Source organism: Gekko japonicus, unplaced genomic scaffold, assembly GCF_001447785.1.
Source record: "Gekko japonicus isolate JY-2015 unplaced genomic scaffold, Gekko_japonicus_V1.1 scaffold63, whole genome shotgun sequence".
Lineage (NCBI taxonomy): Eukaryota > Metazoa > Chordata > Lepidosauria > Squamata > Gekkonidae > Gekko > Gekko japonicus.
The window spans coordinates 747,386-762,343 of NW_015168654.1; the positions used below are offsets into that span (position 1 = coordinate 747,386).

General features: G+C 44.3%; 1 protein-coding gene across 1 annotated transcript in view; it reads right to left on the bottom strand.

The window, feature by feature from the left end:
• Nucleotides 1-1,299: 1,299 nt before the first annotated feature.
• RAB10 (RAB10, member RAS oncogene family) overlaps nt 1,300-14,958 on the bottom strand; it is a 40,523-nt gene continuing 26,864 nt past the window's right edge. Inside the window, exons 3-6 of the mRNA XM_015415173.1 lie at nt 10,020-10,158; nt 5,072-5,161; nt 4,000-4,101; nt 1,300-3,570 (exon numbers count right to left, since the gene is read on the bottom strand). Coding sequence (XP_015270659.1) covers nt 3,487-3,570; nt 4,000-4,101; nt 5,072-5,161; nt 10,020-10,158 — 415 coding nt within the window. The 3' untranslated portion in view covers nt 1,300-3,486. The remainder of the gene's footprint in view (nt 3,571-3,999; nt 4,102-5,071; nt 5,162-10,019; nt 10,159-14,958) is intronic.

A 14,958-nucleotide genomic window follows, 5' to 3' on the forward strand; every position in this document is an offset into this window, starting at 1 on the left:
GTTTTGTCTCTTATGCGTAGCCCTTTATGAATTCACTTCCATACATACATTCAAGACCACTACCGGGGTGAGATTCTAACCCAGCCCTCTGTCCTAGGTGGTCCTGAAGTACGCTGGCTTTCACAGTAGCCTAGATGCAAAGTTTTGTGTTTTTAAAAAAGTTCAGGCAGGTAGCCAGGTCGGTCTGACGCAATAGGTTTGAGTTTAGTGGCACCTTTAAGACCAACAAAGTTTAATTCTGGGTATAAGCTTTCGTGTGCACGCAGGATGGGCTCAGAAGACCGTAACTCTGCTTAGGAATTCTACTGAGAGCCATTCAGAGTGGTCCACACCCCCAAAAGGGAGAGGATATAGAAGATACAAGGCCTACTGAACAAGACAGGAATATACAGCAAAGCCTGAATGCCAGCTCTCTCATCACTCATCGCTACGCCCAGAACTTCTGCTTACCCTTTTGCACACTACAAGTAGTCCACAGACTGGTCCTCTTTAGGGAAAGTGCCTCTATAAAAAGCTGCAGACTTCCACTGAAGCACACTGCCACTGTGGTTATCAACCGGCCTTCACATAGAGGTGATAAAACACACACTGTGATGGAAAATGGGCATTCCTCAGCTCTGCAGCCAACCCTGCCCATGGATTGGGGAACAACAGGCTAAATATGGACAACAGGGTCAGCGGGATGAAGCAGTGTGACTGGCAACACCTGGGCACAGTGGTCAAGGGAGCTTGGTATGATGCTGATTGTTCAAGGATTCTCTAACTTGCTCAGGAGCCACACGTGGCTCTTCTGAGCACCACTCCCCCCATGTTCCAGGAAAGTGGGTAAAGTCTTTGCTTACTAGATGGGCTTCTGGTTGGGCAGGTGGTTCGCCACCATGAAACCAGCCACTATGGGAGGAATGGGTAAGCTGCGAGCCTCCTTGAGGAGCAGCCTTATGCCAAAGATGAAAGTAAAGTTGGATCTTTTGGTTGACAATAACTGTAAATATGGCTCTCTCTGTGAGCTGCAAAGTGAGTACCGCTGCTCCAACCAAAATAAAGGAACAGGGATGTAGATACTGATGCTAGGAGGCCGGTGCAGTTCCGGCCATTTGTTCGCCCACCTCTGGGTTTGGTCTTTGGGCAGAACTGTGATGTGTTTACAAGCAGCACTTTGATATTAGAGAAACAGGCATACTTTACATACTCTGAGAAATTAATGAGACTCAGATCACACTTCAATATCAACAGAAATAGACCAGCTAGAAATATTTCAGTTTATTTAACTTGTTAAGTAGAATATGAACTTTTAGCTAGTAGTACCAGAGAGTGGACTGTTTTTGTTTTTTTTAACTGTTTGGTGCTTAATGAACACAGTTTTTACAAAGGATCTCAAAGAGAAACAGGAGGGCCAAACCCCAGGAAGCAAATAAGTGCATGTTTTAAACAATGATTATACAAAAAAAAATGATGCATACTCCATATTCCCTTTTTTTGATAATGTCAGAAAGTGCAGATCTGAAAAGGTAGGAATTTCTATTTACAATGCTAACCAGTACATCAATACGGGAGGAACAAAACTTTTGTCACCTCAGTCGCAGGGGTTTTGCCCTTGCTTTAACAGCCACTCAGCTGGGAAAGGTTAAACAAGCACAGAAAGACAGACTGCCAAAGCACAAAAGAAAAGGAGGGGGAGCATTACTACACCTGTGACACCAGATCAAGGCTAAAGTTCTCAACACTTTCCTTTTATGAAAATTCATTCAGCATCACTGGCTGTTGTAATTAGCACAGAGGACCTTTCCTAAAAATAAGTGCAAAAAGGTCCACCTCAAGCTTATATCTAGAGCATGTTTTCTTAAAAGGGGAGTGAGTGGAGAAAATCTCTGCAGGAACACTTTGTTGCATGAGTCCTCCCCGGGGCATGTGTAGGCAAGCCAAGTGGTAGGAAGAACGCTGTCCCAGCAAAGTACACAATTTCAGCTTGAGCCTCAAGAGTAACAGTCCCTTGTCCGACCTCAGCTCTGCAAGAAATGAATAAGCCCAGTCCCTTGTTTCAAAGCAGGTATCTCACTGATGAGAGGAGAGTCAAAACACAAGCTGGAAAAGCCAGTCACGTACCCAAGCCCCCCCCCCCCAATCAGATGAAGCTTATCTGTCTAACCCCCTCAAAAAATACTAGGGTTGGGGGGGGGGTTGCTTACCATTCATCAGTATCCATTGAAAGAATTAACAATTGTCCATGGTTGTAAACAAGGGATTTTTTTTATTATTATGAAGAACTTAACACAGAAGGAGAGCATTATGGGGGCAGTGATCATCTTACCCATTCCCCCCGCCCAAATTTTAAATATTTCCTAGGCTACCAAGTCATCTGCCTGGAACAGCAAACAAGAGAACCAAATTCATATTTATTTAATGGTTGCTGATTTGGGAACCACATGGCATACACGAAGAAAAGACAGCCACATCATCCTCCATAGAAAAACTAATGCATGCAATTACTGCTTCCATTACCATAGACCCCAATGACTACGTGGGAGGGGAGGGGAAGGCGTAGTAGTTGGTCTGACAGTTGCTAGACAAAGATTAGATACTTATTTTTTTACCTCAGAAAGCTAGATCAGTGCTTTGTATTTAATTGGGCATACATACTGTACTGCTGTCTCATAACACATCACACCATTAAAAAAAAAACCCACAAAACTGGCATGCAGGCAACAAAAGAAAAAAAGGGGGGGGAGAAAAACTGCTAGTGAGAAAGAAAATGGCAGCAGATACTGGTCAGAGATTAAGCCTCCTAGGAAAAAGGAGACACCAAGCAGGTTGGAATATCTTGCTCTAACCCCTTTGTCCTCAGTTCACTACATCAACCACAGTAAAGTCATGGCAAGAGAGTTTAATTTCCTTTTTTTTTTTTTGAAATGTGGCATGATAAATTATGGATAGTAAATCTCCTGCTTGTATTTAAACCAGAATAAGGAAGGGGGGGTGGGGGGAGAACCAAAGTTCCTTTCCACATAAGGCACAGGACAAAATAAACCCCATTTACATACTCAAGGCGAATGATTTTTTTTTAACTGATGCAAATATAGTGACTCAAGCACATTATTCATAACAAAAACCCCACTGTTGTACAAAAGAAACCGTTAATGCTAAAGTTTTATTCTCGTACAATTTGCAGGCTGGAGCTGAAATGATTGCTCTAAGTTTTTAATGTTAAGACCGAACTATAATACAACCAGAACGTGATGCTGAGTTGGAGCTGGTACATTTAAAAAAAGAAAAAGGGAAAAAAAAGAATTCAGACATGATTTTCTTTTTAATACAGTTTGTTTCAAGAACATTATAGTCAGCGAGCTCTCCTAAAACAGAAGAAAAATAAGGGAGCTGTGTTAAGATGAGGAACAAAAAAAAAATATTTAAGGTTAAAATGGGCAAAGTGGTTTACTCCGCAGCAAGAAGAGGAGGGGCGGTGGATGGCGCTTGGTGAGGGGAACACATTCAGCAGCACTTGCTCTTCCAGCCTGTCACTCCTCCGCCACTGCTGATATCTACATTTTCACTGTTGGGCTCTTTTACAGGGGTCTACAATAAAGAAGCAAATACATGAGAGTTACAAGGCGTCCCAAGGTTCCAACGGCCATTTCTCAGTCACTGGAAACAAGTCAAGTGGAAGATTCAGATAATGCTATTCTTCTGAGCACTTAGTGCCAACAATGTTTTACGTTCTTAAGGAAGCAAGACAGGAGGGGGTTGGCAGGCAGGCGGGAGTCATACTGTAACTAAATGGTATTTTAAGTACACAGCCATGTTCTCGTGAGTCTTGATTTCCAAGAGATTTGGGGAACACTGAACAACACTTGATTTTGAGCTTATGGCCTCTCACAATGATGCTGCAAGACAAGTTACTATTTGGGGGGAAAGGGGGCTGATATGACAGCTTACAGTTTGGGGGGGTGGGTTATACACTGGGCCACAAGAGCTCTCAAAGCAAGAAATTAAGTCCTTAGTTACCTTTCGAAGAATGTCTTCTGCTAACGTGAGGAATGCCTTCTCAATGTTTATATTTGCTTTTGCACTAGTTTCGAAAAACCTAATCCCGTGCTCCCTTGAAATCTAAACCATAAAAAGAGAGAGAAAAAGTCTGTTAATTTGGTAAACACTTCCTGCAGCTGGCGCATGTGGGCAAAGGGCAACAGGGCCACCGCTACCCTTAGACTCCCCTTCCAGCAGTGTACTGAACACCACTTAACCACAGCAGCAAAAGTCAAGCACTCATAGTAAAATATAAAAGCCAGTCCTGCAGCTCAAGGGGCACCCTTTTCATAACAGGCATGACATGCTCAATGCAGAGAATGGGGTTAGCATGCTGAAAAACAAGACCCCATTGCACTAATGGGCTGGATTTCCAATAGCCCTCCAGACTGTTCCCCAGGGAACCTATGGGAGAGATCTCATTCTGAGGGGTAAAGGAGAAAAGAAACCATTTAACTACATAAGAGAAGCTGTGCTGGATCAGGCCAATGGCCCATCCAGTCCAACACTCTGTGTCACACAGTGGCCAAAACCTAGCTGTCATCAGGAGGCCCACTAGTGGGGCCAGAAAAAAAAATTGCAGTTTTCACAGTGACCAGACTGAAGTGGTATATTATAAGAGGTCAAAATCAAGGAAGAAAATCTTCAGTCTCATCGGTTTTCAACTTCAAGTTCATATCCTGAGATTTTTAAAATAAAAAATAGAACGTGACAAGCCTGGGTTTTTCACTTCTCATTATAATAGCAAAGGGACGATTCTGCAAAGCAAATGCAACACATCTACTGAGTTGAGTTAGACAGCTGTTGGGTCTGTGAGAAATCTCAACACGTGCAAGTTCACCCCAGATTTCCAGCCCTGACTAAGCTGCCCTGCCCTCCGTGCACATTCAAGTGAGGTCACCCCACGTGGCAGCTGCCCACTGCACTCTTCCAGGGAAGGTTCTCCCTAGCAAGCTTGATGATCAAAACAGAGACCAGAGACTTTTCACTGGTCAAGGGCAGGAGAAGTCTGGCCCATAGCCTCCTTGCCTCTGGACAGGCTGCCACTCACCTGCTCGCCTTTTGCTTTTGGTACCACCCTCTTGTCTTCCATGTCACATTTGTTTCCTAGCAGCATCCTCTCCACATCTTCATTGGCATGCTAGAGTGGAATCAGAAAGCAACTCTTAATTGTCTGCGCAGAGCCCCATACCAATTTGAAAGCAGAAATGAATTTATGTAGGTATGTACTGGCCACCAGATCCTACAGCGTTTGAGGACCACACCTTTTACTCAAGGCTACTGAGTATTTCAAGGCTGTTGAAACCTTTGAAATAAGACAGTCAAAATATATTCTATGGCAACTGAAGCCTGTGTGGCAAAAGAATCAGAGACAAACAGTCTTGGCCAGTCTTTGCTGAAGACCTTTCAGTGCCTTAGAAATTTCTGTTGAAGACACCAAGTTGTTTACTAGTTTCAATGAAGTTAATTTCCTGTCTCACTAAGATATGTATTACAGCTATGTATCTTTCCAGAGGCAAGGGATGGGTGATTAAGTCAACAGGTGCTAATGTGCTGTATAATATAGACTGCCTGAAGGAGAAACAAAGTTGTTTAGAAAAATGCCCAGTTTAGAAACTTTCACATCTGCATTACAAGGGACAAATAGGCCCCCTTAAGCCCTTAACTTAATCAATCACCGCAAAGACAGCCACTGGAACAGAACCAGAGAACCTCTCCTAATGCCTGGCCTGCAGGCAGTCCTATACCAGCTCCTATTGAAAGCACGAATGAATTAATCCCTCTCCCCCCAAGTGTGCCTCAGCTCCATCAAGCAAACATTATGAAAGGTGAGGGGTTCAGCTTCCAAATCACAGCCACTAGAAGTTACATAAGCTGAAGGCAACTTAAACCACCTCGTCCAAATATGCATAGGAGGATAGTAAGGCTCCAGTTATGCCTTGTTACTCAGTAGAACTGCATTCAGCAAATGGGCGTGATGCGTCAATTGCTAGGCTGCAACATGAGCTCGAACAGGACCCTGCCTCAAGCCTCGGCTTGCCAAGCACTGAGGACACACAATTTGTTGTTGTTGTTGTTGTTCAGTCGCACAGTCAAGTCCGACTCTTCGCGACCCCATGGACCAGATCACGCTAGGCCTTCCGGTCTTCCGCCGTCCTCTGAAGTTTGTTCAACTTCATGTTCGTTGCATCTATGACACTGTCTAACCATCTCATCCTTTGCTGTCCCCGTCTTCTTTGACCTTCAATCTTTCCCAGCATCAGGGTCTTCTCCAGTGAGTGCTCCCTTCTCATTTGGTGGCCAAAGTATTTGAGCTTCAGTTTCATTATCTGGCCTTCCAGGGAACAGTCAGGGTTGATTTCTTTTAGGATTGACTGATTTGATCTTCTTGCAGTCCAAGGGACTCTCAAGAGTTTTCTCCAGCACCATAGTTCAAACGAATCTATTCTTCGGCGCTCGGCCTTCCTTATAGTCCAACTCTCGCAGCCATACATGACTACTGGGAATAGCATTGCTTTGACCATGCGGACTTTTGTTGGCAGGGTGATGTCTCTACTTTTTATCATGCTGTTTAGGTTCGCCATCGCTTTCCTCCCAAGGAGCAGGCGTCTTTTAATTTCATGGCTGCTGTCACAGTCTGCGGTGATCTGGGATCCCAGGAACATGAAGTCTGTCACTACTTCCACGACTTCCCCTTCTATTTGCCAAGGAGTAATGGGGCTGGATGCCATGATCTTAGTTTTTTTGATGTTGAATTTCAAGCCCACTTTTGCGCTCTCCTCTTTTACCCTGAGCAAGAGGCTCTTTAGGTCCTCTTCACTTTCTGCCATTGGAGTGGTATCGTCTGCATATCTGAGGTTGTTGATCTTTTCCCCAGCAATCTTAATTCCCGTTTGTGATTCATCCAGACACACAATTACCAGAGTCCAAATCTAGGCACCTCTGCAGTATCCACTGTGGTCCTGCTGTGTAGCAGAAAGGGAGCCATGAAACAAGCATCTAATGTACTGTAGGATGCCAGTCAGATCTGGGAGATGGGAGAATGACACATGTAAAGGGATTTTTCCCCCAGCAGATCCCTGAAGGTTACATCTAAGCAGGTCAGGCAACCTGACAGACCTAACTTTCTAATTGTTTGAAGGAGAATTAATACCTACTGAATCCTGAAAATAAGAGGCATGTATCAATAGCTAAAGCAGCAGCAGGGTTGGGGGGGATTTACTGAGAGGGAACTGCTACTACCAGGTAGCTAAAATTCAAACAACAATTCCAAGATTACCAAGCTGGCCCCATTGCTCCTCAGGCTGACAGCACACAAGTAACATCGGGCCCGCCTAGCACCTCCAGACAGCCTTCCAAGCAAGCCTCTCCCTTCTCTTGTGGCCCTAATAAAAGCTAGTGCCGGAAGTCCTGGCCATCAACTTTGTTTACCTACGGCATACATGGATGGCAGAACTGCAGTTCAGGCTGGGACTCCACCAACTTCCATGAAAAATCATAAGCACAGGACAACAATAGCAAGGTGTGTGTGTGTGTGTGTGTGTGTGTGCATGTGCTGCAGTGATGAAGAGGTTCATTTCAAAATTTAGTTACTTAAAACTTGCACTAGACTAACAAAAAGAGCTTCCACCAGGAACAGTGTGGCATATTTTTACTGAAGGCTCCAGAATCAAGTTTAGCCTCAAGCAATGCTTCTAAAAAGCACTGTTGTGAATTAGCACCACCCTCCTCCCTTACTTTTTTCTATTCCTCCATTCCCTTCTAAAATCTGCAATTTTAATTTAAATGTTGAGAAGTCTGTTTAAGTAATACCTGCCATATCAATTCCAAGCATGGACTGCCTTCTGCCTTGTCAATTTGCTCAGCAGCTGAGAGCCAATGAAATCCCCTACACAATGGCTACTGGGGGGGGAGGGTATGTTTAGCGGCTGCACCTCAACTAAGAAACTCCTTCCCAAGTAAGTGTCACCTTATATCAAACGTGCTGACTTCTAAATGCAGGGAGAAATCTGTCCTATTCACTTAAGGCAGGAGTGGCAGTTGGGGTTTTAATAAAAAGAAATCATTACAGGAAAAACACATACAGAAAAAAAAGAGCTCGTTTAGGTAGTTTTGATACTGTATAGGCTAGCTTCAACTAATCTTGGTTAATTAGCATTAGCTACTCCAAGTGATCTGCTGCTTGGTTTTATTTATGACTGTTCTATAGATTTCTAAGCCACCGTGAATGACGTGGTCAGCAGAAGGTGAGAAAAACATTTTAATAAGCAGAACCAATTTGAATTATCCTGGAGCCAAACATGTCCTAATAAACAGGCAGTCCTGTTTATTAGCCTCTGCCCTCCACAGGGAGCCCATCTGGAAATGGCTCAAGGATGATAAAGTACTGTAAAACGGAAAGAGGCTGAGGAGATCCATGATTAAAGCGTTAACTGATGTCATCACCTACAGAAGCCTTTGTGCAAATTACAGCTCAGTGGTTTTTTCACTAACGGTGCTGCGTCTCTTTCTTCCACCTCATTTGACACTCATCCAAGCACCCTGTGGCTCAAGTGGTTAAGACGCTGAACTGCAGGCTGTGGAAGGTCAGTAGTTCAGCAGTTCGAGACCTGGGTGCCGCATGATGGAGTGAGCTCCCATCTCTAGTTCCAGCTCCTGCCAACCTAGCAGTTCGAAAGCCAGAAATTGCAAGTAGATAAATAGGTACCACTTCGGTGGGAAGGTAACAGCGTTCCGTGCACCTTGGTGTTTAGTCATGCCGGCCACATGACCACGGAAATGTCTTCAGACAGCGCTGGTTCTTCGGCTTTGAAACGGAGATGAGCACCGCAACCCTAGAGGTGGATTCGACTGGCTTTCGAGCAAGGGAATCTTAACCTTTTAAGCACCCTGCACTCCAACCTCATGAGCAGCTCTATACCACTTGTATTACTTGGGTATCTTAAGCAGATTATTCTCCACTTTGTATAAAAGCAGATGTTCCACTTACATTGTGCCACCACTGTAAGTGGAACCAAGGCCCATCAGACTGTTACCAATGATGACTCCTTCAATATTTTTACATTCAAGAGTGCACAAGGTGACCTTCGTTTAGGAAGAGCCTGATAAAACTCATGAGATTGACAGAGACATTACAAGGATGTTCATATGACTAAGAGGCAAACTATTACTAGGAACCCAAAGAGGTTGCAGAATCATCTGCTGTGGACATTTGAAATCTGGGCAGTCAGCTCAAAGATATGTTAGCTGCAGAAGCTCTTCACTGAATCTGCCCAGTCAATAGGGCCCCTCTTGCACAGGAACTTCATTATACAGCAGCAGTTCGAGGCACATGCAAAACACACATTACAACACTTGGAACAAAGACCTCCCCAGGACTCAACAGGGATACTGGTTTCCTTATCTCATTACATATGCTAACTCATTCAGTCCTCACATATGCATTCTCATACAGAGGGACTATACATCCTCTATATTTTAGTGTATTTCTTTTTCAGAATAGTATATTAGAATAGTGAATGTTATACAAGGAATATTGGAATGTTTGGCTGACATACACTGCTTCTACCTCGAAAGAGAAAATTAAAATGCTGTTAAGTGACCTCCACGCTCTGAGACTGAATGGAGAACCTCAAATTTATTTTAACATATTTATTGCTTTACTACTGTTGACCTTATAACCTTAGCGTGTTATTTAATTCTGGTTTTGCATAGCTTAAAACATCTTCATCGTGTTACATGCTAATGTGCTATTCAGCCCGTCTATGAGTTTGAAGCTTACCTCCCATTCCACTGTATTTGAAAAAGTGTGCTTTGCACACAAAAACCCATACCTTGAATAAACCTTTGTTGGTCTTAAAGGTGCCACTGGATTCTAAATTTGTTCTACTGCTTCACACCAACATTGCTGACTACCTGGACACATCCTACTCTGTTCCAGAAGGCCACTTTCTAATATGCAGCCCTTCAAATACACTGTATTAAATTTTTGTTCTCACCTCATCTATGTTTCTGAGCCATTTGCTGATGTTTTCAAAGCTTTTGGCATTGGTGATGTCATACACTAGCATGATTCCCATGGCACCCCTGTAGTAGGAGGTGGTGATGGTGTGAAACCGCTCCTGCCCTGCTGTGTCCCTGTGAAGGAAAGCAAAGACACATTCAAATACAGCGTAGCCATACTTTAGGTTAAAGAAGAGCAGCCAAATAGCAATATTAGGCAGCCAGTAGTCACAAACAACTAAGTTCCACTTCAGTATCATAAGACAGTAAGAGACCTGATTTTTCTTTGTGTAGGAACATTTAATACAGACTACCTTACCATTTCAAGGATCAGTCTACTATAGGATAGGTCCCTCTTACACCACATACAGTGGATGCATTCACAGTAGCGTGACAGGAATGCTTACCATGGCAGATTGTACACCTCCCAACCTCCATAAGAAGCCCATTGAGTTACACTCAGTAAGCAACCCTGGGGGGAGGGGAGAACCTAACATAAAGGTCCTTTTGTCCAATATCCAGTAACTTCTGAGGCTCCCTGAAAATTTTGGACTGTAAGCAGATTCACATGGCTCTTGCAGCACCATTGAGTTGCTAGTTTGGGCCCAGATACAGGTCCTGTGAATACACAGGTGCAAATCTAGAATACATAAGCCGGAAAAGCTTCCGAGTGATGGCTGAGCAAATACACATTGAGTCACTCTGATGTTTATCTAAAACATTTGTATACTCCCATTCCAAAGCTCAAGGCAGCTCATGAACACACAATGTAAAATTCACAAATAACCCCCCCCCCAACCTCTTCATGCCTACCAGAAGGCAGTGAGGAAGGATGCTCTTTGGCTCTGGTATCAATGCAGGGAAGAGTGTTCCTTGGTTACCGAACTTTGGGCAGTGAGGGGCCTCCATCGCCATGGACTCCAGAGGTGTTATGTGTCACTGTGTACTCTGCACAGCATCCCAGAGGCCCTTGCAACCTAGAGGCCATCCCCTCCACAGAACACTCATCATAGTGACTGACATTTTACTAATATAAATATAAAGCCCAGATGGCAGCTCCAGTCGGTCAACCAATTTCAAACCAATCCTGAATTACAGTACAAGAACACGGTGTGTATAAATAGGCAGCAGAGCTCTACTTGAAGGAAATTTCCCTCACGAAGAACACAGCATAATAGTGCAGCAGGGAATCAAAATTACCTGACTGTTCAGGCAGCACTTCTGCCTGGACTGGAAACAGAATAACTTAAAGAATCACAGACACAATAAGAGTTTGTAGGGTATTCTCAGCTAGCTTCAAGGAGATGAGCTGTCACCAGAAGATCTGCAGGTACTGTTGCGCAATGCCAAGGCCCCCCCCCCCCCAATCTCTAGTGAAGACTTTCATTCAACATGACTAAAGACATTTCTACTACAAAGCATATGAGGTGCTTCTCCACTATCCTGACCACAGCATTTCCCAAGAATTCAAAGAAAGCTGTTCTATATAGGTTTTGGAAGTGCCCACAACATTGATCTTTTATTGGGCAAGTACACAGGATAGGGCAAATAACTTTTAAGTCAAGTCATCGATGGGTGTTGTGCTGCTGACCCGCCACTGGAAGGTCTGCCAGGTACCCTGGAGGAGGAAACGTATGATGGCTGCCAGGCTCTCAGCCCCTGTTTGAGCCTCACATCTGGAGTAAGGCTTAATTCACCCCATCTGGCTACTCCTGTGCCTGCTGGCCCTCTCTCTATGGCTTGGATGACAAGGAAAGAACAGTCCCGGCCACCTCCTCCTTGGCTCTGGTCTGCCAAGCTTTAAATATCCCAGGCACCCCTCCTTGGTCCTGTCCCCCTGGCTCTCTTCTCATGAGGCTTGCCTCATGGTGGCCTCACAATCTACTGCCTATACCAGACAGGGGCTGTCAGAAAGACGGGCTGTGTGGCCTCACCCAAAAGCCCATCAGTGGTGCTGATCTCACCAGGCCTGTGTGCATCTCCAGCAGCACTGGATTTGTTCCTGGTGATCCAGAAGAACTGGGTAGTGTGGGGATCCATCCCAGAAGACATCACAGTGAGCTGACACCCCACTACCCTGGAGGGTGTGTTGCAGTGGGAGATGGGAGGCTGAAGCCTGGGCTGCTCCTGGCCTCTGACACCACCTTCTGCTGCAGAATCAAAGCTAATCGGGGGAGGGACACCACCACTCAGTCACAGAGCATCTGCTTTGCACACAGGAGGCGCCAGGTTCAGCTGAAAATACCTCTAAGTTAAAAAGATCAGGCAGAAGGTGATTTAAAAGACGTTTACCTGGAGAGCTGCTGCCTCAGTAGACAATACAGGTTATGACAGAGACAAAGGGTCTAACTCCATATAATGCAGGTTCCTGTGCTCCTCTGATAAGAGTCTAAGCTATGCCAACTGCGCCCCAGCAACATACTTCCCCATTCCCTGCTGCCATGCCACACCCACTCCTTAAGGAAGAATATCATCTCCATACCTATTATTTCATCTACAGTATTAAGACAGACAGCCCGTCTGCACCATATCTGTGGCAGGCTGAAGCTTTTTGAACATAATAAACATTAAGGTGGGGAAATCAAAGCCGAAACAGTTAGCAGTAAATTGGAAATTCTGTTGTAAGTTCAGCAACCACCCAAGGGAGTAATGCTTTTAGAAGGGAAGCAATTTTGTTATCGTAATGCTCTTATATTAATAGCGGGAGGATCATGTAACAACCATAATGCACTGCAATGCCATGAAATGCTAAGTAGTCCTTCCTGCACTGAAGGGATTTGTTGTCTTTAGCAATGAAAGCTTTCTTCATTTTCACTCATGGAATTTTACCAAAGAGCTGATCTATTGTAGCCTTTTAGCAAAGCTATTGACATTCACATAGGCCAGCTCCTCCTCTCCAGAGAATTATTATCAAGCTAATTTTAAAACTAGAAAAATTATTCACCCATTTTTTGGGGGGGAAACCCTTTTTTATTCAAACACATTAGGTCAAGGGAAATACTTCCCTTACTTTCAGCTTCTGAAATCTCTCTTCAAACCAATGACCCAAGACAAAGGGAAAGAACGGAAGTATGTGGATAGCCAGAAAAGGGGGGGGGAGGTTTGGGAGAAGGCAGATAAAAGGGACACTGGTTTCATAGGATTCTATGGGCAGTGATGGTGGAAAGTGCTGTCAAGTCACAGCCAAGTTATTACAATCCCACAGGGTTCTGAAGGCTAGAGATGGACAGAGACTATTTTCCATTGCCTGTCGGTGTGTAATAACCCTGGGCCTTTCCTGGAGGTCTTCTATCCAAGTACTAACCAGGACCAACCCTGCTTTGCTTCCGAGAGCACCTAGTCTGGCCCATCCAGTTCAGGGCACCTGGGAAAGTATGCTGTGCAGAATCATAAGAAGTCTACAAATAAAGTACATTCTGTTTTACAAAGTGATACGTTATGTAAGTGAGAACAAATTCTCAGATTTTTATGAAGGCACTTGTACTGCAAACTTCCAGTTCTTTCATCTTCCTCTTTCATTTTCAGCAACAGTTCCATCCTGGCAACTACCACCCCCATGAGATAGCAGTGTTACTGGCTTCTCTTGTGCCATCTTCAGCTATAGTTCTGTGTTACTGGTTTTTAATCTTGGTTTACTTGATGTTTAATTGATAATGTACGCCATTCTGAGCCCAGCTAGCTGGGGGAGGACAGCTGAAGAATCTAAAATAAATAAATAAATCTGAGCCTGGAAGGCTTTGCAGCACTCTCCTTGCTGCTTTTTCATCTTGTCATTTTTGAATACATGAAGCGGCCTTAAACCAAATATGTCAGGGACTGAACCTAGGACCTTCTACATGAAAAACAGACATTCTACCACTGAGCCATAGTTCTTTTCCCCTTTGATAACATTGTCTCCAGCCTCACAGCCTCTTTACAAAGGCAAACAGCTGTTCTCTGCAACATTCACAATGCGTTCCAACATAATTAAAAACCCCTCATAATTCATATACTCTTAAGGATTCTGCTGATACTTCACCTAGTACTGTGGGAATCAGAGGTTCTAGTAGCCATTTACTGATTAACAATCATGGCTGTGTGAGAACTCACACTACTAAGAACATAGCTCAGTGGAAGTGCATACATTTGGCATAAAGGTGGACCCAAATTCAATCACCAATATCTCCAGTTAAAGAATCACAGGTCAAGGCTAGGAAAGTTTCACCCGAGATTCTAGAGAAAGAAAGCAGTAGCTCCTATGAGGTGGTGATGGCCAGGAGAGAGGAAAACATCCAGACGGCTGCTGAGACGGGGCACGTTGATAACGTCAGACGCTGGCTCAGCGGAGCCAGAAGGACGTGGCTGGGACCAGCAGAAGACGCGAGTCGTGCACCCCATAGGAAGAACTACCCGGAACGAACAGAATGCCAAAGCCAAGTGAAGCGCCGAGTGCCGAAGCTGAGAAACATCCCAACCACCACCACAAGGGTGCTGATAGGTAACCCCTACCCCATATAACTCTGTGGCCCTAGTTAGGGAAACTCGTGTGATTAGCACCAATTGTAAGCCGCTCTGAGACCCTCTGTGAAAAAAGAGGATTCGAGCGGGATATAAAGTTGAAGGTTAAATAAAAAATAAAATAAAATAAATGGAGAAAAAGTGTTTTTCTCCATTATTGTTACAAGAGCTGAATCGAGTCTACCAAAACTATTCAAGGTGGTCTGTCGAGACCTGATCTCCTTGGGGAAGAAAATTCAGTGTAACACTGTGATGCTTTTGCTAGGTTCTTTACTGATGACTTCTGTAATCTGGTTCGATTTAGAAGCCGGCTTGATTGTAGACCCTTTGTTAGAAGCACCAGCTTATCATAGCTGAACAAAAAGTTTTGGCTTTGTCTCACTGACGGATGTGGATAGAGTGGCTTGGGGCTCTGAAGCCTTCCTTCTTGCAATACAG